The sequence below is a fragment of the Tinamus guttatus genome, unplaced genomic scaffold, assembly GCF_059628265.1.
Source record: "Tinamus guttatus ecotype Peru unplaced genomic scaffold, ASM5962826v1 Tinamus_guttatus_pri_ptg000459l, whole genome shotgun sequence".
In the NCBI taxonomy this organism is placed as follows: Eukaryota; Metazoa; Chordata; class Aves; order Tinamiformes; family Tinamidae; genus Tinamus; species Tinamus guttatus.
The window spans coordinates 10,395,032-10,419,674 of record NW_028288993.1 but is presented as its reverse complement, the minus strand read 5'-3'; the positions used below and the strand labels follow the sequence as shown (position 1 = coordinate 10,419,674).

The window sequence follows — 24,643 nt, the reverse complement described above, 5'->3', positions numbered from 1 at the left end:
GTCCACCTACTGAACAGTTTTCCTTTTGAAACTGCCAGTTCTCATCCTTCCCTCACGAAGCTTCAGTTAATGAAATAAATACATTCTTCACGCTTCAAAGCAGAATTTTCACTCATCTGATAGTGGAACAAACTACCCAGGGCTGGAGATAAATATTTTTTGTAAATTATTTGTATTTGGCTGAGGCTTGCTCTTCTGCCAACAATTGATTTTTTCAAAATATACCTATGTTTAAATGAAACAGCTATATGTTGGGGACTTCGGTATAGCAGCATACGTATTTTATACCACAGAGCCATAAAAGAATGAAATTATTTATTGAAATAATTATAAGGTCATACAGGATCACTTTTCAATAGAAATTTTAATTAATTTAGAGACAAAAACAAACTGTACAAATATGATACTTGACATATTTTACAACCAAGATACTTCCTTTGTTTGAGGAAAATATAGGTTTGAAGATATGCATCTACTCATCCACATGATCTTGAAAATACTCATCCACAAGAGCAGATTTATCTTCTTCATATTCCTGCCAGACAGAAAACAAAAGTAAAACTTGACTCTTCCCCCAGTAGCTGTAATAATTTGTCTGCTCTCTGAAATTTTAATTGTTTAGGGAAAAAAGAAAAAGAAAAAAGAAAAATGTCTGCTATGATTCCCCAAAATCAGTAGGAAAACTTTCTGGAAAACAATTTGTTTCTAGAGGTATCCAAGCTATCCAAGTTGTATGGGTCAAAATCTAGATTCAGGTATTTTGTATATTGCACATTGCACAAGTACAAAGCGTAATTGAAAGAAATGGAATAGAAGCACTGAATTTGTCCCTTAGGATTTATAATCTGAATAATAAAATTAGAAGGGGCTCATAACTGATTTTAAAACACCAGTCTTGTGTCATACATGACATAACTGATTCCTACTCTATAGCTTATATGATCTTTTTAAGTTTTTCAACCTATCATCAAATGGGCCTTACCTTTGGCTCTTTAAACTCAAGATCTTCTCCATACTGAATGGTAAAGTCTATATGCTGCAGAACTATGTTCATACTTTCCTCATCAGAGCGATCAAATGGTAAAAATCGAACCATACCATAGTCATCAATCTAGAGAAAATATTTAGAAGATGTTGGTTAGAAAGTGCAGCAAGTTAGTTGTTTTACACTCATACCACTCTAAGCCACTTCTCTAAATCAAATCTTCCCTGCCTGGACTCCCAACATACCTCTTAAAAGCACGCTGCAAACCAGAGCCATTCCCCCAGTTAGAACACCTGCCCATCAATCCCAAGTCCTACACATTAGACAAACATGTTTTTCAAAGTTGCTGATCTTTTAGCAACTGTGTCCTGTAAATATGTAGTTTTAGAGGAAAAAAAATTGTAATAGATGTAATATCTGTAACATCACAGAAGTCAGTGGCCATATAGTATGGTTTATTAATACAGTATTAAATTTAAGAGTACCAGTTAGAACAAAAAGCAATACACCTACCAAACCACATATGGATTTAGTCAGTTTCTTAAACATTTTGCTTTTTAATATATTTGTTGAATCCTCAATCATGGAATACATATCTGGATCTAAGTACCTGGGAGGACAAAAAAGTCATCATTAACATAAAAAAAATCCTCACTAAAGAACAAGTAAGTCACTGTTAAATATAAATCGACAACATCTCTTCCTATTCCAAAAGAGTAGAAAGTAATTGTGGAAAACATTAGATTGAATTTTGAGTGAAGGCTGAATTTTTGAGTGAAGTATTTGGGGAACTTACTTCTCAATTTCCTTCTTAGCTTTCTTGCTCAGCAAATCCATTTTGGTCATGATGTTGATCTGTGGAATCTCTAAGGATATCATTGCACTGAGTGCTGCCAGAACTCCAGAGATAAACTTAAAGGAATATAAAAAATGACACATTTAAGTACAAAGACAACACCAACATGCAAGAGCCGTAGCTCATTCTTCTCCCTAACTGCTCACTAGGTAGGTGACAATTGCAATCAGAACCCCTCACTTCCCCAATCCCAATTAACATTTTTCACACTAAAAACAAAATAATAATAAAAAACAGTTCCCTGTATTACTTGGATTTATTTTTCTCTACTAATATGAACTTTTAAAATATATTTCAAATGGATACCTTAAAAGATTCCACCATAAACTGAGAATCAACAAGAAAAACTCCGCAGACACGGAATTCCCACTGCTGAAGCTGCTCCACCAGCTGTTTCATCACTGGTAAATGCGTGTAGAGTTCGATCTGACCTAGGACACACTTGGAATATTACTATATAGCAATGTAAAGCCACCACATAATGAAGCATAGTCTGGTTCACAGTTACTGATTATACAAATAAGGGCATTACTCTTAAAATTAATAAAATGTATTACAAAAAGCAGGATCTTTCTTTTCAGACAATTCTGACTGATTTGGATAAATATATCCTGGAGGGATGGAAGAAAAAGGTTTTTCTTTTCCTTTGCTGACCGCCAATTAGCACTTGTAGTTGCTGTAGCATTCCCACAGCTGTCAAAGCTGTGCAGCCACCCAGATTAATCAGGATCAAGTTCCTTAATGAAACATCTGGAAGTGGCTGCAACAGCTGTTTACAACACAAAAAATGCCCAAGTGATTGTGACCAGCAAAAATATAATTTTATACCACATATAAAAGAAAACATTTGAATATGCTGAGTAAATTAATTATGTTTGTTTACCTGGGCAATCAAACAATATATAGTCATCCTCCACATGACCAAGGCTCTCCTCTAGCCAGTTAAAATTATTGGCAAAGTATTCCATACAGAACACCAAGCCGCCATTGGGACCAAACCTTAAGGAATCATCTTCCATAACATCATCCACTTCTATTAGCTCGCGGATGTCTGAAATGAGACACACAACGTTTCTAGTACATTGTTTACGGTGCTGCACAGAGGCCGGTGACTGTTACATGCTCAAACCTTACAGGACTCTCGTGTGAACCCCACGTACGGAAAGGAGGAGACCTGACAGCTCAGATGCCATTTCCCCCCCAGAAATCTCGCTGTTTTCCCGTGCCGAGGGTCTTCACGCCATACCAAGGTAGGAAAGAGCATCTTAAACTGCAGTGACAGCACACCCTGTTCCCTACCTGTGCTGCCCAGCCACGCACATCCACGCATATACGTGATATACATATACACACACGCATAAGCTACCGTAAGTACATGCAGAATGCCAGCGCTCGCATTTAGCGCGGGGCACGTCCCGCCTGCCGGCTCGGATCAGAGCTCCCCGCGGGCCTGGCGTCCCGCCCCGCAGGGCTCCCCCCGAGCTGGGGCCCGGCCCTGCCCGTCCCGGCTCACCTGCCATCACGGGGTAGCTGAAGAGCTCGGCGGCCGGGTCCAGGTTCACCACCTGCACGGCGCGGCCCAGCGCCTCGCAGTGCTGCACCATGGTGGCGCAGTACGTGCTCTGCAAGGCACGAGCGCGGGGTGAGCGGCCGCCCAGCCCTTCCTTTCCCGCTCCCGTTCCCGCTCCCGCCTCACCTTCCCGCTGCCCGCCGGGCCCATCACCAGCTGCGCGTAGCGGGGCATGGCGACCTCCCCGCTCCGCGCCTCGGCGAAGCGGCGCCGCTTTGTCCCCTCCGCCACCCTGTAGCGCTCCGCGTCATGTGCTCCCGCAGCCAATAGTCTGTGCCAACGCACGCTCTTCCCCGCGGCTACGGGACACCCGAAGGCTCAAAAGCCGCCGCGGCGCCGCTCTCGCGAGACGGCGGCGGCGCGGGGCAGGGCGCCCGTGCCGCGCGCGACGTGCGGGAGCCGCCGCGGGAGGAGGAGCCGCTGCCGCCGCGGCCTCAGGGGCCGCCCGGGTAACGCCGCGGCGCCACCCGCGTCCCCCTGTGCTTCCCTCGCCTCGCCGGGCCTCGCCGCGGGGGACCGTCCCCTCGCCCCCCTGCCGCGGCACCTCCCTCCCCCCGGCTCACGGCATCTTCCTCCCGGAGCCCCCTCCCGGCCCGCGCTGTGGTGTCCGCCCCCGCCATGTCCCTCCCTGCGGCCTCATCGTTTCTGGCGACCCGGGACCCCCGCTCGCTCTTAGTCCTCAGCCCCGCTGCGCCGTCCTCCGTCGCTTGCCATCTCCCGCGGTCCCGGCACGCTTCCCGCTGCTAGCAATGATCCCTCCAGCCTCTCCTTGTGATCCCCCTAGTACCAACCCCATCGCTTCTGGCGCCCCGTCGTCTCCTCTCAGCTCTGCGCCCTGTCCACACACAGCTCCTACAACCGCCTGCCTCCGAGTCTTCCAAAGGAGCCTGCCCTCGTGTTCCAGGGGATCCCTCGTGTGCCTTGCAGCCCCATTTAGTGTTGTCTGATCACTCTTACTTGCTATGCTGCGTGCTTCTGACCCCCGTGCACCTTTTCTTTCTTCTTTTTTGATGTAAGCCCTGATCGTTTCTTTCTGTGTCCTGCAGGCTTGTGAGATGGCTACAGATGTAGCTGAGCCCGTGGTCCTCGACTGCAAAGGAGATGTGAGGAGCGGTGCCAGGTCAGATGCTGACTATCCCCTTCGGGTCCTCTACTGTGGAGGCAAGTGCTGCAGGATCTGTGGTTCTTACGATGTGCTATTTGTAAAGGCAGCCTTGCAGAAAATGTGAGAAAATCAGAGATCTGATGCTGGTCAGCTTTTATTCAGGAGATAAGCAGTGATCAGCTTGCCCTTTCTGATTTCTTTTCTAGAATAGGTTTTGTATTCCCTGTAAAGCTTTTATGGTGGAGCGGGTGGGCGCCCCTTCTGAAACATGGAGGTACTAAAGTCTTCACATGAACGGTTGCATTGACAGGAGCAGTACCCAGATTATGAACTGTTGCAGTGATCTGTTCCTGCAAAAAGCTAATAAAATCTTTAACACAAAAAAACACCTTTGAAGATCAGTGTGGTAATAAGAAGTGAAATCAGAATTAATTGATTGTATTTTGTTTAGAATTCTAATTTGCCTGTTGTTCCATTTGTAGTAATATGGCTGAATTGTAAGAAAGTAAATATGGAAAGTTATGTTTTAGATCACTGTGTTGTTATGCTGTGGGCCTGAATACAGTTGCAGGGGTCTAGGAAAGAATCCCTATTTTGTATGAAAGTCTGCACAGTTGTTTTTTGGTGTGTTCTAAAGCTGATTTCATCTTCTGGGCATTGTCTGCTCTCATGAAAAGGAAAGCCACCCTAGGTGTTTCAAGTAGAACTGGTGATTCTTTCTGTATCTTATGCTAAAGTGTTGCCTTTGCTTCCTTCATGGATTTGATTGCTCTCACAGTGAGAATTTTAGCCTAATGCACAGTGTCTGAGCAAATGAATAATGAGAGAAAATTGAAAGTCACAGTTTCAAAAGCAAATCATTTTTTGAGTTAGCATGGTTATAACCAGAGATTGACATACTCTGTCCCAAAACTTTAAAATATAATTTTGAATTTAATGCTACTTCTAACTGAAGAACATCCTTTAGTAACCTGTTTTTTTCTCCATCTTTCTCCAGTCTGTTCATTGCCAACAGAGGTGAGTTCTTTATCTGAGTCATTTTCTGTTTTTCTGACCTGTGATTCCTGATTATGATGATTATTTCTGATCTTTGCTGGCTTTTCTTTAATTGCAACAGTTCTCTGCTTCAGCCATTATTTTCCTTAACATGTCATGAAACTTCTTATGTGATAGAACTGTGTTGGTCTTTAATTATCTTAAAGAGAAATGTCTGGGCTGAATAGCAAATGCCCTGTGTTTGTTTGTGCTTTTTTGTAGTTATTTGGCTAACAGGATTTGCTTGGTCTTTCTTCTCTAGTACTGCGAATATATGCCTGATGTGACTAAATGCAGACAATGGCTAGAAAAGAATTTTCCAGATGAGTTTGCAAAACTTACAGTAGGTGAGAGTCTTTCTCTCTTTTCTGAATGAGAAGATATGTGTTCTTAGATTTATTCATAAATGTTTGTCCTTTTCTACTTCTCAGCTATTCCCTCTTGCAGCTGTTTTAATTCTGAAAGTTAAATCAGTCTTTTAAGAGTCTAGCATGCTTTGGTTGCTGTAAAAAATAAGTTTCATGTTGTCAGAAAACACTGGACAAATAATATGTGATTGCAGAAAAAAATGCTTGCTCTTTCTTAAGAGGTAGAGACATTTCCTACTGCAGCCAGTCATTCATGCACTTGTTTTGCATCAACTAATGCAATTAGTTTATCCAAACTTCTATGTCTATTTTGAATTGCTGAAGAAAAGGTCATTGATGATGATGTATGTTGATTTGCATATGAATTTGCATATGGTATTAAGTGGAATTAAATGAAATCTGACCGTTTGTATAAATTATGTGAAGAATCTTTTCTGAAATCATAACCATATGCTTGAGCAAAGGCATTTCTGAATGTCAGAAGTTTAACTTGGACCAACTGCTGTGTTACTTTGTACCTGTAACAGCTATTAGACAAGCTACACTTACTGAAATAGGAAGTACTGTATTTTGCTCTATTTTAGCTTTGCTAAATTACTAAGTTGTTTGTGTTAAGAGTGTGGCAGTTTGACCACTAATTTCTTTCCTTTCCTCTCCCTATTCTTTCTCTATTTCAGAAAATTCACCTAAACAGGAAGCTGGGGTTGGAGAAGGCCAAGGAACTGCAGGAGAAGAAGAGGAGAAGAAGAAACAAAAGAGAGGCAAGGTCTACATAGTTGATTAGTGGCATTGATTTATGAGCCGTTTGGGGCATCTTTTTCTAAACAGCCACCTGGACTGTGGCACAGTTTCCTTCGCCTTGATGAACTTTAAACTACCTAAGATGACTTTGCATGAAAGAAAATGAATATAGAAATGTTTCTTCCCATTAGTAGCAGAGTTTGTACAGTGACAGGACAATTAAATATGCCGATTAAAAAAAAAAAAAAAAGGTAATAGTAAGTGAAAGATGACCTGATCTGTGTATCTGTCTGATCTTGTCACTGCTCAGGAAGCAATTATTCATTTTTCTGAACCTGAAGTCAGCAGCATGCCTCCCCAAATACTGTTTTGTCCTGTTTAAGTGTTATGATACAAGATTAATTATAAGGGGAGGTGTGAGAAAAGCGGGCATATCTGAAGAAATTTAATGAAGAAATGCTAAGGCATAAATTTACGTCTTAAATTACCAGATACGATTTTTTAGTAATGTGGAACTGAGTGCTGCATGTTAGAAAGCTGGTAGATTTAGTAAGAAGCGTTTTGTTTGTTTCTCATGGACTTGAAGATTTTCATAGTGAGAAGGCTTTGGTTACCCTGGAGTAGCTTGTTGAGCGTATGCAGTTAGCCAAGATCTTACTCTGAATTAAAGAATCCTAGTGAGCTATATACACATCTGTATGTCTTACACATGCCAGGCATTTACTAGTCCGAGTAATGTTCTCTCAGGTTGACCTAGAAACAAATAGTAAATAAGAGGGTACTATCAGAAGATGCTGAAGGAGGGCAGTCAGCATCCGTAACAGGCCTCCATTTTAGAGGCACGGTGTTTTTCTGCTAACACACATTTGTGTTTAGTGCTAGGATGTATGCAGATACCTAGTGCTTAGTCTGCTGTTTAACTCAGCAGCTTGAGTAAGCAATTCCTTCTGGCATCAATAAATGTCCATGAGCAGTTTGTCTGAGGCACAAACCCTCACAACACGTAGCTTGTGAAAAACATAAAAGTAGCTGTTTGGTCTTGACTAGAGAGCAGGTCCTGAAAGGGGTTAAGTGTTGATCAAATGCAGTGGTCAGTAATTAAAGCATGGGAAAGTCCCCTTTTCGTAGCTGTAACAGACTCCTGCTGTGAATGCTATATTTTAATGCAAATTTGATATGCATTTATTGCTATTTCTTGTAATTTTGTGCTTTGATGCCATGGGACCTTTCTAAAATAATCCAAGTTGGAGATGCTTAATGTGTAAAATATGTATTTGTGTACAGAGAGAAAAGTTCCTTTGTTTATAGTGATGAAATTTGACGTTTTAGACTTTTTCCTTCAAGTGTGACATTTAACCAATCATCTACTCTATTTTAAAGGTGGAAGAGGTCAGATAAAACAGAAAAAGAAGACTGTACCACAGAAAGTCACAATAGCAAAAATTCCTAGAGCAAAGAAAAAATATGTCACAAGAGTATGTGGCCTGGCAACATTTGGTGAGTTGACTTTTGTGAAGTGTTTGTTGTAGGTTTTAGATGTGCTTGCCCTTAGCCTCACCATATCAACCGGAGCCTTAGCTTGTTTAATGTTAAGAAACTCAAGTCTGAAGTTTGTTTTAAATTAGCCCTGCCTTTTTTTTTTTTCTGGTCATTGTGTATAGCACAAACCTTCAGGATATATTTAAGAAGTTTGCCATGTTTCTAGAGTGAATTGTTCTGTATAACAGGCTTTATTTCTACTTGAATTGGACATTGTAATATGGCCTTAACTATAATCTGCCACTAGTCCCTTAATAGTGAAAACAAGATTTAAATTCTGACTTTAAATTTGAAAAGATCTGTGTATGACAATGACCATATTTAACATAGTAACTTTCCTGTCAACAGAAATTGATCTTAAGGAAGCACAAAGGTTCTTTGCTCAGAAATTTTCCTGCGGTGCCTCAGTAACAGGAGAAGATGAAATCATTATTCAGGGGGATTTTACAGATGATATTATCGAGGTAATCCAGGAGAAGTGGCCTGAGGTAATAAACTGTTTATGTGAAGTTTCTAGTTTACCATGAAAGCCTGTTTTTTTCCAGTGATTTTTACAAGTGTTTTGATATTTCACAGCACACTTTGTGCAAAAATTAAAGAGCAGTAGTTTAACCCCTGCCTGTGTATGATTAAGCTAAGAAGTGATTCATCTTGAAGTCAAATATTGTTTTCGTTGTCCAAGGAACATTAACTAGGTAATCATGTAGTGCCTGGTGCTTTGGATCCTGCAGGGGGAAAGGTGTGTCGAGTGTCTGTGGATTTTTCCTGAATGTTTCTTTGCAGTGAATACCTAAGGAATGTTTAGTGTCATTTTGTTTCAAGATCTCTTTTAAAATACTTCGAAAGCCAGTGTGCCTGAAGGCACATGTCACTTGCATAGAATTTTTAAAGGGAATCTTGGATGGGGCTGTATACTTCTCTTCCCTGCATTCCACTTCCTTTTTTTTTTTTTTTCAGGTTGATGATGATAGCATTGAAGATCTTGGAGAAGTCAAGAAGTGATCATGAAAGACTACGTTAATTTAACTATGGTTATAAACGATGTAGCCAAAGCGAGGCTTCTAAATCCATTTAACCCTCAGTGAAACTGTGGAGAACCCATCTTCTTGGCATTTTCACCATTCTGTATAGGCTGCTTGTTTTTTTTTCTTGTTTCTTTTTTTTTGTGATATTTGCCAAAGTTAAATTGGGTTTTTATCATGCTTATGCATGAAGTAGATTTAAATAAAATCACTGTTCCTCACTGAGTACAGTTTCTGCTTTCTATAGAGCCACTTTAACAGTCTTAAAGGAAAATAATAAGTGGAGTAATTAAATTATCTGTGGGTCTGCCATTTAAAGTGCCGAACAGGTTGATTATCATTAATTATTATTAATCAGCCGGGCAGATTGTCGTGCTGGGCTCCTGGGGCGGCTCGAACGGGCGGAGCGGGGACGCGAACCCGCGGACTATTGGGAGGGAGGGGCGGGGCCTCCCGTAACGGCCGCCGGGGGGCGGGGCCTCCTTAACGGCCGGGGGCGGGGCCCGCGCGCAGGCTGCGGGGTAACGGCCGGAGGCGGCGGGGCTGAGGGGGCGGCGGGGCCCTCGCGCCCTCCCTGCCCGTCCGGGACGGCGGCCGCGGCTCCCCCGAGCGCCCGCAAAGCGCCGCCCTCAGGCTACGGCCGCCCGGCGCCCCTCGCCGTTCTCGCCCTGGCAGGGCTGCCCGCTCTGAGGCAGTGCGGGCGGCTGACCATGTAGCGCCCGGCTCGGACGGAGCCTCCCAGCGTGAACACTTGTGAGGCTCCGCCAGCGCGTGGCGGGAGTCTGGTCCCCAAACCCCTATGAGTTCATCACCGCCGCGCTCCGCTTCGCCCCAGGTACAATAAGGAAGAGGCCTGAGCTCTCGGTGCGCTCACGTTTGTAGTAATTGCACCACTAAGAGTCTCAGTCAATGCGCGTGGACGGCACGGCAAGGGAGAGGAATGTTTCTTGGGGATGGTCTCCCTTTTCAAAGTAGATTTAGAATAAATTCTATGCTGGGCATTTGTTATCAGAGCTGGTCACTTTTTCTTTATGCTGAAGTCTGTCCTATTTGTTACCTTTTATAGAAACTGAGCCCCGGCTTTGAGAACAGCACCATTCAGAAACAGAGGCACGAACTGCAGCTTTTAATTGCAGAACTGAAGGATCGTGAGAAGGAGCTCAACGACATGGTTGCAGTGCACCAGAGACAGCTTCTGGCCTGGGAAGACGATCGGCAACGAGTACTGACCTTAGCAGAACGGTGCAACATCCTAGAAAGTAAGTGGTGTGCACAGAGCACAAGGCTCTGGTCTCCTAAGCGCATTCAGGTGCTTAGACTCCTGGGTCCCCACCATGTAAGGAGTGATTTTCTCCAGCATTAAATTTAGTTCTGTCCTTTCTGAGATCAAAACACATGCAATAGATGGACCAACAACACTACTGATTTTGAGGGGAATTTAGTAATCAAATAGCACTTTCTCTTCTGATTTTTAAGTTGTTTCTGTGGACCGATGAAACACATATCGGGGAAGAGAGCTCTTTGCAAACAGAGTGGTGCACAGCAGTGTCTCTGCCCAGAAGTTCTGCCATGCAGTTTTGACACTGTCCACAAGCAACCCCAGCTCAAAGCTCTGAATAGTCTTGTTTGACAGCAGTACTCAAAAGATAGGTCAGAACAGAATTCATAATCCGCCTGACCTGGTAACTATGGAAATATGAAAATGTGCAGTCTATGAGGGAAAATAACCTCAGGTATGTGATCCTACTTCAGCAAATGCATCCTTTGCATCCATTTCTGAATTACATGATTTTAAAACACCAGATTAAAATATTTCTGTCATTTTAAAGATTGTGTAGGCTGTACTGAGCTCACAAATACTTCCTCACTTTTTTTTTTAAACAGATGAGCTGCACAAGAGAAATGAAATAATAAAAACACTAACCCAAAGGTTAAAGGTCCTAGAATCCCAGCAGAATGACAGTAAGACAACGCTTGAACATACACAGCAGAAGTTTAAAGAGCTCTCTCAAAAAGCAACAGACACAACTCTTCACTGCCAGGTGCTGGAGGTAGGGTGGAGTGATAATCAAATCTTGCAGTCCATGCATGTGCAGAATGAGAGCAGTGACGTTCATGAATTCCACCAATTCGCAAATATTTCAGATTAAGGCTTCGGATCTGTATTTGGCTTCTAATGCTATAACACCAGATTAAGGCATAGCTCTGATTTTCATTAAAAAAGGAAAAAAAAATCCCAAACTTAGATTTGGAGTTTGCTGTTTATTTGCTTAGTTTGGAGGACGCTGCTCAGCACTGACTTGTTTCCAAGATGTGAGGCATTCGGCCTGTAAAAGGCAGTGTTGCCTCTTGAAACTGCCACTGAGTTAGGAAGTTCAGAAAGTTTTGTTTACAGCTTAGGTTACTCTTTCCAGTTGTAACATCTTGTAACCGGTTTAAGGATATGAAAATAATATCTGTTTAACCATTTCATTTTTTTAATCAATTTGGCAATAATGTTTTTACTGGGATATTTTTTCTCCTGTATAGAGTACAATACGGCAGTATGCCTCACTTTCATGTATCTTATCAGTTTAAATTAAGTAGGCTTAATTGAGACCCTTGATGGCAAGCAAGTTTGATTGCAACGGATTGGGGAATAAGACTGATTTTTATTCTCCCTTCTCAAAATCCCTACAGAATTTCACAGTCCCATTCTTAACATTTAAACAAAATTATGAATCTGTTTACTGGAAAGAGAGTATCTTTCAATTACTGAAGTAGTAATTGACACTTATTTTTGTTCACTAGGAGAAAAATCAAAATCTCAACTGCTCCGTGTTGGAGCTGTCTGCTAAAATAGGCCAGCTGCAAGCCAGGGAGCAGGAGCTTCTTACTATGCTCAAGTTGAAGGTAACATCTGTTATCTTTACCAGGCACTAAATGTGGTCAAATTGCAGTAAAGTTATTAGTGACTACACTGCAGTGCTTCTGTTACTGTTAGTCACTTGAATGTTTTGTTCTTAAACTTGAGAAGGGAAAAGTGGTCAACAAGCAGGAAACATTTACTTTCATAAATATGTTTGTTTCCTGCCTCTAATTTTTCTTTTCCCTAGAGCTTGAATAAAAGCTGTGAAGTACCTATAACTACTGCAGTGCTGTTTTTTTGTCAGGATCCTTGACATGAAGATAAAACAGTAATGAAGAATGTGCTTTTATGTCCTATTTCAGGACAAGGATATACTTGAAGCAACTGATCACATTACTGAATTTACATCAAAATTCAAACAGTTGGAGAGTGCACTGCGTGCTGCTAAGTCAGAGGAATTCAGTATCAACAAAGAAAAGCAGGACTTCAAACTGAGGCTGAAGGAACTGCTGCTTGAAACAAATAAGCTGAAAGGTAAATGTTTATACCAGCTACTGAATTCAGTATAAATCAGTGCGCTTCCTTGTGATTCTGCATTATATTTTGCTTTAAAGATGACCTCTGTGAAAAGATGAAGGAAAATAATGACCAGCGGGAAGAAATCATGCACCTCAAAGAAGAGAATGGCTACTTGAAGAATGAGCTTGCGCTTAGTGGTAAGTGAGGACATTTGGCTTTCGTGCCTGGTGGGGACTTTCAGACAGCCCTCCCTTAACGTCTAGGAAGGACACAGCTTCTTATCGACCTGTACTGCAGTTCTAATAAAGGTATATGTCTTTAAGCATCATTCTTCTATGAAAGCAATATTTTATTAGTCAACATTGTGCTTTTCTGTGATAAAACGTGAAGGAGTAAAACTACCCAGGGCATTCTCTCTCGGAAATTTTGGGGATTGTCTTGTCTGCTATGATATTAAGGTGATAAATAAGGATGACTTTTCTTCTTCTGACACAAGCTGTGTAGAAAAGTTAGATCTTGAAAAGAAACCACTCACAAAACAGGTTAGGCCCTGTAAAATTACCACCTCGTTCACTCCCTCCTGTGGTCAGCAAGGAGTCATTTCCACGGAAGAAGTATGTTTTACAAGCTGACTTTGTCTGTTGCTTTTCCCTAACTGTTATACTTGGTTTAGACTGTTTTAATAGGCAAGACTTGAAAAACTGTGACCTGCTCTCTGTTGATATTTGCACTTTGTTTTTGAGTAGAGAGAGAAGTGTTTATTGTACCTCAGTGGGTAAGAAAGGCCACTTGTTGCTGCAGCATTCTTACAGGCAAGTGAGATGCCTTGAAAAATTAGATGACCAAAGATATCCCATGCTGTGAGACAGATTATTTCCTGCCCCTTTTTTCCTCCAATTATTTTTGCCAAATATTGATCTCATGAATAACTATGTTAAAAATAATAGGAAGCATTCTCTAGCCCTTCCTGGTACAGACATGAAATAGAACTAATTACTGTCATTTCCTTTCCATGAAAGAATATCAAAAATAAATCAGTCAATGGGTAAAATATTGCCACGACTAAAATCCTAGGAAAATACTCGTTCTGTTTAGTTGTCTCTTGATATTAATGCTCTTTTTGTTATTTGGAAGGGGGGGGAAAGATCCTGCTAATCTTAAAAAATGTTTTTGTTTTGTTTATGTATTTGCTTCTGTTACTATTGACAGATGCATGTACAAAGGTACTTGGTGTATATCTATTCAAGTAAAGTAATTTGAAAACTGTGTGTTTTGAAACAGTTGAGAAAGCAAATAGAAAGGACCAACTTCTTCAGTTTGCCAAATCTAAACAAGTACGGACTGATACAGAACTATCAAGTTTGCGGCAGGTACAGTGCTAATTATGAGATTATGAAGGAATTTTGCAGGAATATTAGATCTGTATAGAACAGTATAAAAGTTGTAAGTAGCTGTTCTTTCATTAGAAAAAAAATCAAATCTTCTCTTGCCTTGCTGATACCACTATGGAATGCTTTTTTTTGGGAGGGTTGTTATTGTTGTTAAAATTAAAAATCCATTATATAAATCCTTATATTTACTTTTGCTTTTACCTTTAGAGTCATAATTTCATTTACTCAGTGCTGCAATGAGTAAATATCTCCCTCACAGCCGTAAGTGGGGCGCCCTATCTAGATGAACAGTTCATCAGGGCATGTTTATAAGCAGAAGGTGCCAGGCTCCAAGAAGTCACATGAAAGGCAGGGGGGATGTGAGTGCCCAGCCTCACACACATGCCCAAGGGGAACTCAGGCAACCTGGAGAGGCACAGGCTGCTGCAAGAACTGCTTCAAACAAGCCTTAAAACCTGTGCCCTTGCTTGTATTTTTTTGATGTCCCCAAAGCTCTTTTTTTTTTTTTTAACTCCTAATAGTTAATCAATGTTAGCTTTTGCATGACCTCTAGAAATTTGTGTAGTGCTAAACAACATAATAACAAAATATTATCGTTACTTGATACTTAATATATTGTATTTATAGTACAAAGTGGTTTGATTTCAGAAGACCACAGCAGTCTTCTCACAGAAATAATTTATATTGTCCTTACCCACAGAACATGGCAAAATATACTAAGCTTTGCTAAATACATGCTGAGATGACCCTTTTGGATTTGGCAGGATTTGGCTGAAGTTTCACTATAGATACTAGCCTAAAAAGATATTTCGAGGATATTTTTGGATTAAAAAGTAGTGTGGTGACATTTTAACCTTTTTCTTGTACTGTAGACTCTCATTAATGCCTGTGTCTATTTTTAAGCAGATTTATGTAAAACAGCAACGTGACTTGCAATTTCTTCATTTCAACTTGGAGAGTTCACAGGAATTAAGACAAAAGCATGAAAAGAAGACACATGAAATACGGTAAAGTAACCTACTTTTTATACTAGCTTACTTTCTGAGGACAGGCTTTTTACTGTTTAACTGCAGTTAGCATTCTGAAACAGATGTGTGCTGTGTCAAGAATTTGCTAGGCTTAACCACAAATATCCAATGCAATTCTCAGGTACCTGCTTTATGGAGTCAGAAGTCACCGTGAATATCACTCATAAAGTACTGTATGCAAGCCAGACAGTTCATGCTGTTTTTAAAAATGCCTGGTCTGCTCATAGGGACATTAGTCTGGCTTGCTACTTCTTTTGTTTAAAATTCAAAGTTTATTTTGCTTTCAAATTAGGAAATTGGTGCATGCCCTAGGGGTTCAGACAGAATTACTACACTGTATAAAATATGACAGGACTCTGAGTGATTCTGCAAAGTAACCTACAGTCAAATCTGGGCAGACTTCTGTAGGGTTCTGGCAGGGTATGGCTGTCTGCTGGTATATAAACTATTGCCAAACTGTAGTTACAGGTTATGTTTAATGTATGGCTTATGCTGAGCACATATATAGCATATACTATAATTATATATATGCTGAGCTATATATGCTCTTTAAATGTAGTTTTTGATGGTTCTTTATCATGCCATTGTAGCACAGGTATGGCATTCCCTGCCCCTGAAAGTAACAGCGAAGCACAGACTATTAGGAGGGAGGGCACCGTGTGCGAGGAAGGTGGAACTGCACAGGCTCAGCAGTGTAGGCTAAAAACCATCTCTGAGCTGTGTGAAGCAGAGAACAGACTGTTACTGAATGCCTCAGACTTGGAGAAAGCTACCTCAGCACACTTAAATCGGTGTCAAAAAGTTGTGAAAGGCTTGGCTGTCCTCGTGGAAGAGGAGGAACAGCAGGATGTTGCATCAAGCTCCGATGAGCCAGGCAGCAAAGTATTTTGTGGGACAAACAACACAAGGCCTTTGAGAAATTGGGAAATTTCCGAGAATGGATTGGAAAGTGGAGACCATCAAACCTTTGAGTCGGCCTTACCTGTATGTGAGCATTGGCCTAACTTCAATTCTTGTGTAGATTCACAAAGCACTTCCATTCAGGACACTATCAAATCTGACAAAACTGATAATGAAGATAAAAACTGGGAAGAGAGAAATGGAATTTTATGCAGCTCAAAAAGCAGAGACACACTTAATGTAATTCACAAGCCTGAATCTGATTCCTGTAGTAATAACTTCATCATAAAAAAAGCTGCATGGTGGAAGCCTGTAACAGATCTGGAATGGATGAAGATTTTCAAACCCATAAAAGGAAGTGGAAATACATGGCACAGAAAACCTTGCAACTGTCTCAAGACTGCAGAGGAGAAAAAGTGTGCCAGCCCCGTAAGGTTATGTACTCATTACATTTAAGAAGTAGACTGGTGCAAGCTATAATTATGTAGAAACTTGGTGGACAAGCTATAAATAATTTGCATTATCTCGAGTGATGACGAAAGTAACTTCTGTTTTAAAATTAGACTACCAAATTGAAAAGCAGTAAATTTAAAATAAGTTAAAATATCTTTAAGGTATCATTATTGTTATGCATTTATTTTTTACATCTTTTACCCACAAAAACTGTCAGGGTTGGGAAAGCTGCACTACTGCACAACTTGCCAAATAAACCCATGAAGGAGGAAAAGTACAGATTTTAAAAATGAGGGCCATGTAGTTGGAGATGAGCAGAATGAGTTTTCTAATACTGGAAAGAGTCATAAAAATACTCACATCTCAGTGGTTTTCAGACGTCTCCGGGTTATAAATGCCACCTCACATTTATAGAAGCTGTTTGTAAGCCTGCACAAGCAAGGACATTTAAAGCTGTGACTGTTTCTGTGCGTTTATCATACTGGTTCATTTTCTGTATTTCCTTTTTTTTTTTTTTAAAAAAAAAAGGCTTACAGGTCAATAACCAACTGTTTTCTAGAAGGATTTCTGAAGTTTTTACAGAGATTTCATAGTTGCCTTTTAGACAGGAGGAGAAAAAGGGGAGTAGTTCTTCAGCTGGTGCAGCTTGATCACTGCAAATGAACAGCTGTTTAAACCTAAGAATTTTACTAGAGAGCCTGGCCCAACATTCAAACAGTTTAACATTGAGAAGTGTCCGATGTAGCAAGGCTTCTGTTCTATATTGTTTTTTGAGACAATGACAAAAAAAGAAATTACAGAAATTGTTAGTGCAAAGAGACAGATATATTCAGAAAAAAAAAGTCAATGGGCAGCCAGTGACAAAAGAGGTGCTGTCTTGGCACACGCCCACACACCGTAGCTGAGCTGCTTGCTGCGTGTGGACTGTGTCTAGTTTCGGTTGTTAAATCAGCAAGAAAGTCTCTATCCTTTCCCCTTAGGTCTGCCCTGATCTTATCTGCTGCCCCAGCAGGTTTTCTCAATATCCACATTTGTTCCTAAGAGCTCTGTTACTTGGAGAGAACCCTTCAACTGTCTGCTGCCTCATCTGCCACTGAATACATTCCCTCCCCTTAAATGGGGGGAAAATTTAGTATTGCAGTCATCAGCATGGACTTATTGTTTAGGCATTAATGGCAGCGTGACATTCCTCCTAGGACTTGAATGTGGATCCTCCAGTTTTCCACTGCTGGCTTCGTAGTGCTGATGATGTATTTCATGTGTAGGGGAGGGTGCTGGCACCTCCCTGTCAACCCAGCAAATATTTTTGACATGAGTTCTTGAATTCTGGAACAGTTAACAAGGAGGCTCTTAACTGAGTGAAATGCCTTATCTAACTGCAAGAGGGATTGTGAAATACAGGAATCATTTTTTTGGGCTCTGACTTCACTTCGGTTGGAGAAATACTGCTGGCTGTGGATGCTAATGCAGGTTCCCCTTTTAAATTGGAGTCTCAGCAGAGTTATTTGGTCTGTGTGCTCATACTGGCCCATTCCACCTGGTCCTTAAAGCAGATCAGGGCCTCAAAATCAAACCTGGTTATTTCTTCCCCCTGCCACTGCTACCTGTTTATATTGCAAAACAGGCTGTGTTCATCACATAACCTCTATCCTCTACTTGCAGACTGCTACATCTTATGCAGTCAGATGTCTCCTAAAAGGCATTTTCTTCTGAGGAGCTGGTGAACACAAAGTCCTCTTAAAAGTCTCTCATATTCTAGTGTTTTGCAAGAGAAGTGAGGCAGAACACACAGTTCTGAGCTGGCATCTCTCAGATGGGCTTTTTCTTGGACTGAATGCCGTTTAAAAAGAACCTTTCTGTAACAGTATGGAATGTGTCGTTCCACCAAACGACATCATCAGATCATGAAAATGAACATAAAATATAGAAATCAAATGCATAACTTGAAACTGCCAGCAGATACCAGGACGTGCCTCTGGCCAAGCTCCAGCTGCGTTCAGTGCTGTCCAGAAACACAGCACAGGGGCAGGCGACGTTTTTCTCATTCTCTACAACCTTGTTCCCCCTACAGTTATCCTAATCCTTGGGCCCTAACGTATAGCTAGGGTGCTGCAAGAGTAGATGATCAAGAAGATTTCTAATGTGCTACAGATTTTATTAATTCTGATATTAACCTGCGATAATTTGGTGTTGGAGCTGGGGGAGGAATTTGATATGTAGTAATAAAATTGGCCTTTAAACAATTAAAACTATGAACTGTTTCTATAGGGCAGGCTAAAATAAAATTAAGTTTTGGTGTGCAAAGGTGTAACAGAGAACTTTTAGTCCTTTGACAGGTATATTTAGGGCTAAAGGATCATTTGTATTAAGACAAGTGTGCGATGGCTATGAGTTTGTGTTTGGGCAGTAATAATGCACTGGGTATGATTTGTGCTTTAACTGATATTTTATTTTTCAGAAACTCCTAAATACACTAAAATGTATTTGGTGCTAGGCTAATACTTGGTTGTGCTTTGGGGAACATGCATGCCAATAGGTCTCAGGCTTCAGCTCCACACTGAAGTGGTAGTTAAGCAACTGAGTTTTGGTCTTAATGACAGCTTACCAAAACCATACTTGAAATGTGCTGTTTGTTTATGGATTATAAATAAATAAATAGTCTCTTGGGGGAAACTGTCCTGTGATCTCCAAAGTGAAATAATGACTTTAAAAGTCATTAGTCTATAAAAGTCTATAAGATAAATGTACACCTACAAATGCTAAGTTTGCTAAATGGTTGATTAAAAAACAAACAAAAACAGAGTGAGAGAAGAAAGAGTACTAGAGTATTAGTAGAGTGTTAGGAGGAACTAAGTATTGCCTTTTGTGTTTGTTCTTTGTAAAGATAAATAGTTTTTAAAGCATGTGATAATAGAAGTGCTCTTGAAATATCTTGAATATTCTTCAGAGAATGAAACTGATATGAAACTGCTAAACATGGGAACAACTCTAAGGAGCAGAGTAACTTCTTGTGCTTGGCTATTACCTTGGACCAGGGCCCATGAGTATGTTGTCGCATGATTCTTCTTTGAAAGATTAGGAAGAATGGTGATGCTGTTTCTGGCAATGTTTTAATTTTATTAACAGTGAAGGAAATGCAGAGCTGAATTCTTTTCAGTTGGATTCTCCCTGTCGTTTGACATCCACTCAAAAAGGAGGCAGGCCTCAAAGATTCTCCGATGCAGACTTCCTTCTGGAGTTGGGCAACCTCTCAGCCATTCAGCCAACCAAGAGATGCTGCCATTCTACTATTGACCAAGTTAGTTTTTTATTGCAGAATGGGTTACATTAATTTTAGGGGGATTTGCAATGGGTGGAAGGAAAGTGAACGCCTGTTGTCATGCAAGTAGAGACTCAAATTGTAGGTTGGCTGGCTGTGTATCTGTGTGTGCTTTGTTTGTCTCTTGTGGATATGGGGCTGCAGTTTGGCCAGGAGTGCAGTTTCGCACCCTGGCTCAATGAATTTCTGGGAATATCATTTTTTGTTTTTTAGCTTGTATTTTGGTGGGGTGGAGGGTTTTGTGGGGTGTCTGCCCAAGCTTACAGCTCTGCTGGTTACATATGCGAGCACAGACTTGGAGGAAGAGGCTGATGTGACATTTGGAGCTGTCACCAACTGCCCTTCACCTATCAGCTGCCAAGATAAATTCTCTTGTTTGAGCTGTTAATCAGCTTGCTGCTTTTTTGAGCCATTTGAAACACTAGTCTCGTCTCCTCAGAGCTTTCAGCTCAGTGCTAGGCACACATGTGTGTAAGTATCTATTAGAAAGCTGGTTCTAGGAAGGACTGACCTGCTTAGCAGAAATGCCACCCTCTAGGCAGGTGATGATGGCCTCTGGAGCAGTGTACAGGGCTGTTTTGAACTAAGACATTCCAAAATGAAGATGATGCTCCTTAGTACGTTATAACCCTTAGATCTTTTCCAAAAAGATCAGTAACTTTGGCTCACTTTCTCTCTTGCCTAGGAGGCCTGTTCCAGCACAACTAAGCTGCAGCATTTGCTGGCCGAGTCCCGACAGATGGTTGCTGATCTGGAGCTTAGCCCTCTTCTCCGCACAAGCCCTCGCCGCAGCCCGAACAGCAGCAGTGTTAATGCGGTATTTATTGCTCCATGACTAGATTTAGGTAGCTGGGAAGAGTCACTGCAAACGCCCTCTCCTTTCTGCTTGACCTGTGCTATGACTCTATAAACAAGATCCTCCTTGCGCTTTGCTGAAGAGGAAAAAATTCCGGCGTGCCTTAGGCTGAAATACGTAAGACGTTTTTATTGGATTTTTTGTGACTCCTCAAGGTCATGACCGGATTTGACATTTGCATGTGTCTAAACAGATGGAAGGAAGAAGTCATTTTGGAGCAATCTGTAGGAGTTCCGGAAAAAGAGTGAGCACAAGCATGACTTGTGTTCAGAACTGGTTTATCATGCCAGATATATTTCTGAAAAGGAAGCCACGATAGAAAATGCAGGAGTGATATATACAAGAGTTATGATTTTGAGTATAAATCAGACTCTCAGCATAAATAAATTGAGGCTTTTGTAGATTAATAGTTACGGTGCTCTTATCGCAGGGCCAGAGAACATAGTGAATGGGCAAAGCAAATAACCTGCACATAGCTGGCATGGCAGTGTGTTTTGTAAGCCTGAACCCTGTCAGAGAGGTTGTTGTCCTCAGAATACAGGCAATAAAAGTAGTTGGAGTGGGGCATTTGTTTGTTCTTGCAAATATCTTTAAGAATTACCACCAGGATTTATGACAAGGGATTGCACCACTTTTCACTAGAGATGAGTATATGTGCACTGATGTATATCACAAAGTGAGAGTCTGGGGGGCTCCTGGTTTTAAAGCAGACTCTTGGTGAAAAGGGTATGTGCTGAAAGTTCAGCCCTGCTTTCCAGTGAAGGGTATTACCTCCCCCTACAAATGCTGCACCCCCTTGTATCCTTAGATGAACTTGGCCTATTGCTATAAATAACAGGCAAAAATAATTTTGATAGTGGCTAGAAACAGAAAATCTTAGTTGTGTTGGGACAGACTCGCAGAGTACAAAGGTTGTGTGCCAGTGTTTGCATGAACTGAACCAGTACTTGGTTTGGGAGTTCATCTGCAGGGTTTCATTCAGTGTTTCATCCAGCGCAGTCTTCTGCACAGACTGTCTTGTCGAGTGGGTTCCTTAAGACCTTTTGCAAAGCAGAGACTGCTCGTGGCTCTTGTGCTGCCCCATCCCACGCCTGGCTCCTGCCTTCTCACCGGCGTATCACAGCTTAACTAAACCAACTCTCTTTTAGCAGAGAGCTTTATAACCTGATACTGCATTTTTGAAGTTGGCTTCTCATTTAGAAAGACTGCTTCAGTGGGTAGAAAATAAAGCTGGCTTGTATTTACTGGTGGGGGCAGCTTCTGAACCACATCTGTAGGACTTTGATCTGCTCTGAGTGGTTCTGGGCACAGACTTGTCAAGCGTGTTCTGTTTAATCTATGCAGGCCAACCAACTGTGCCTAACACCAGCTTTACCTGAGGGGTAGTTAAAAAGGGCTTTAAAAACAGTACAGCTTAAGAATAACCCTCAGTATTTGATCAGTAAGAATTTGTACCTATGGGATTCTGTTCCCTTTTGGGGGGAGGGAAAAGAGGATTAAAAAGTGTCTTTGCTGTTCTCCAACTTCAGCCTAGCAGCTTTCTATTATCTGTTTTAAGTTCTGTGATTTCCATGTAGTGTTTTTGCATTACAATGTAGACAACAGAGCTCGCAGAGGCTCTTTGCAGATCACCATTGCCAGCTGCAGAGGAAAGCGAGGCTAAACTCCCATTCTTTTCTCTGTGATCTTGAGTGAGTATGAAGATTTTTTTCTCCCTTGATTTTGTTTCCCTCTTTAGAACTATGTCTGCAATATTAATACAAGCGCGTGCACTTCTGAAATGGGCCCAGCACAAGATTTTAAGTGCACTGCTCTGAGTACATTTCCAATAAAACTCTTGCAAGGTAATTGTGGCAGCAAACAGACATTAGAGCAGCCAGTGCTTCCTTTAGTCGAATAATAACACTGTTCTCAAGCATATTCCTCATGTCACTGCCCAGAAAAAGTGTGGGCTGCTGCATTGTGCAGCTCCATTCCTGCTCTTGCAGTCTTTCTTGTACCTGCACATAGTTCATTGTAGCTGGAGCCCTTCTGTGTGTTACAGATAACAGGATCAAGGATATGAACATTGTTCAGTAAGGGGTTCGGAAGTGTTTTTCAATGCCATGGCTAGTGGCTGTTTTAGCATATTGTTCCTGGGCTCTGAGCTCCAAAAGTAGAAGGTATTGAATAGAACTGCTTCAGAAGAGAAAAGCTGCCCTGCCTGTAGCAGATTTGGAGGAGGAAAAAAAAAAAAAAAAAGAATTTCTCATTGTCTGATTTTTTGTTGTATTAATGTGAATTGCACATTCACGTGACAATGTGGATGCCTGCAGTAGGCACCATGTTGTCTGGGTCTGGGGACAAAAGAATAACCAGATATGGTTAAAATACCAGAAACCACATGGGACTTGGCAAGAATTAGTAACAATGGGAGGAAAATAGGCAAGAGGGAGATGCAGAGCTGGCTGGCACAACCTGTCTGTGTGGGGAAGTGAGCACACAGCAGGCTGGAGCGCGAAGCCCTGGGGCCCTGGGTGTTCCTAGTGATTCTTCATGGGAGCACCAGGGATGCTTTTAAACAAAATAGCCTGGTCCAGTGGGGAGCTGCTGCTCAGCACTCCCTCTGTGTTCAAATTCTGCTGTCCTTGGCTGTTTCACTCCAGTGGAGTTAAACCCTTTGTGCCCATGGGGAGCAGCGTGGGTTTATGGCACTCTCGTGTTCTCTGGTTTCTGCAGGTGCCTTTTGCAGCAAGTCTGCACACACTTCTCCTTCAAAGTCACTTTGCTCTGTTTGCCACACACTGATAGGGCTCTCACACGGAGTTGACGCAGGGTAGCCTGAATGCTTTACCTCACACTGCTGTGCTATTCCTGTGTAGGGAGGCCTAATTTCTCTACAAAGATGAGCCTTAAACCAAGCACAAAATGGAGATTTATAGAGCAAACCAGCCCTGTGACTTGCATCCCAAAGCTACTGATGTTGTAAAGTTTCAGGAGCAAATCCCTGAAAGTGCTGAGCACCATGCTGATGCAGCAAAGCAGTAAGCACATGCTTAGCCTACAGGAATAATCTCATTTACTTCAAGTGAGAGAGAACTGATGAAACAAACGTACTCCCAATTCATCGTGGATCCATGACAAGATTAAGTGAATGTGCAAGTCACTGGCTGCTGCATAATTCTTATTTTCTTTCTTTATTAGAAAGCACTGAATCACTGTGATTAGTTAAATAAAAAGGAGCTTTTGCAAAACCCAGAGCAGGTCCAGAAATAACTAGCATGTTTGTGAATTAGAGAAATGATTGAGTTGATGTTTCTTGATTGCTTTGAAATCATTTGATGGCAGGTGCACTAAGCATGAGGTTAATTTCCTAATTTGGCCATTTTCAGCAGTCAGTCCTTTTTTCTTTAGGAAAACAATTTGGGCGGGGGCGGGCTGAAAAGCCACACAAAGGAGAAAAGGAAGGAGAAAAGGAGTGTATTTGCTCACAGACAGCATAGCATGTGCCCTGCTTGTACACCCTGGTTCAGTAGCTTTCAGCAATAAGATTGCTCCTTTTTGCAAAGCAAACAGGAATGATTTTATTTCAGAACACTTGAGTGCTGTCCCCGAGACTCTTGTCCCTCCATGAAGTGCTCTGCTCTCCTCCCTTTCTTATGGCTTTTGCTGATTTTTTTCTTCTGTCTGCATATGAAAATCTATACAATAAAATTATATATATGTGTACATGTGATTGTATAAGGTATTTTTAGAGGAACTCTTCCCATCTTTTAATACAAACCTTTATTTTCTGCAGTGAATGAAGATGTTTCCGTTATAGAAGCATTTCTGGGTACTGAAGATTATCAACCCGTCAGCTACCATGGAAAGTTACCCAACTTATTTTCCATAGCTCTTCTACGAGCATTTGAAAGATTCATGAGCACCAGAAAGATGCGACTATATTTTTCATCTTGAAATAAAACTTAGAATTATGCCAAGATAAACAACACTTTTTATATCTGAGAACTTTGCTTAAATGCTAGTTTGTTCTTTTAGAATCTAAAATGTGTAACTGTTACGACATAGGAACTATTTTTCTTACCTTTTTTTTATGGTGGCTCAGAAATATTTATAGTGTATGACA

General features: G+C 41.4%; 3 protein-coding genes across 5 annotated transcripts; 2 read left to right on the top strand and 1 right to left on the bottom strand.

Annotated features, from left to right (window-relative positions):
* Positions 1 to 301: 301 nt before the first annotated feature.
* GPN3 (GPN-loop GTPase 3) lies at positions 302 to 3,621 on the bottom strand. Its single transcript, XM_088532544.1, has 8 exons — positions 3,538 to 3,621; positions 3,355 to 3,463; positions 2,725 to 2,892; positions 2,148 to 2,272; positions 1,782 to 1,897; positions 1,499 to 1,595; positions 983 to 1,111; positions 302 to 535 (listed from the first exon to the last, which is right to left on the bottom strand). Exons 1-8 carry the CDS (start codon positions 3,583 to 3,585, stop codon positions 473 to 475), a joined length of 855 nt encoding a protein of 284 aa, XP_088388670.1. The 5' UTR covers positions 3,586 to 3,621; the 3' UTR covers positions 302 to 472.
* A 121-nt stretch (positions 3,622 to 3,742) lies between these two features.
* DENR (density regulated re-initiation and release factor) lies at positions 3,743 to 9,446 on the top strand. The gene is made up of 8 exons (XM_088532543.1): positions 3,743 to 3,860; positions 4,458 to 4,572; positions 5,514 to 5,533; positions 5,814 to 5,898; positions 6,597 to 6,680; positions 8,041 to 8,157; positions 8,548 to 8,687; positions 9,157 to 9,446. Exons 2-8 carry the CDS (start codon positions 4,467 to 4,469, stop codon positions 9,199 to 9,201), a joined length of 597 nt encoding a protein of 198 aa, XP_088388669.1. The 5' UTR covers positions 3,743 to 3,860; positions 4,458 to 4,466; the 3' UTR covers positions 9,202 to 9,446.
* A 516-nt stretch (positions 9,447 to 9,962) lies between these two features.
* CCDC62 (coiled-coil domain containing 62) lies at positions 9,963 to 24,434 on the top strand. Of its 3 annotated transcripts, none has more exons than XM_088532541.1 (13): positions 9,963 to 10,056; positions 10,288 to 10,480; positions 11,106 to 11,263; positions 12,012 to 12,113; positions 12,432 to 12,603; positions 12,684 to 12,785; positions 13,870 to 13,958; positions 14,883 to 14,986; positions 15,598 to 16,341; positions 19,487 to 19,658; positions 20,365 to 20,496; positions 22,134 to 22,226; positions 24,314 to 24,434. In XM_088532541.1, the coding sequence occupies exons 1-12, from the start codon at positions 10,021 to 10,023 to the stop codon at positions 22,218 to 22,220; spliced, it is 2,091 nt and encodes a 696-aa protein (XP_088388667.1). In that variant the 5' UTR covers positions 9,963 to 10,020; the 3' UTR covers positions 22,221 to 22,226; positions 24,314 to 24,434. The 3 variants fall into 3 exon arrangements, with proteins under 3 accessions (XP_088388667.1, XP_010220463.2, XP_010220462.2); XM_010222161.2 differs by having other exon boundaries at positions 11,106 to 11,272; positions 14,886 to 14,986; XM_010222160.2 differs by having other exon boundaries at positions 11,106 to 11,272.
* Positions 24,435 to 24,643: the final 209 nt, after the last annotated feature.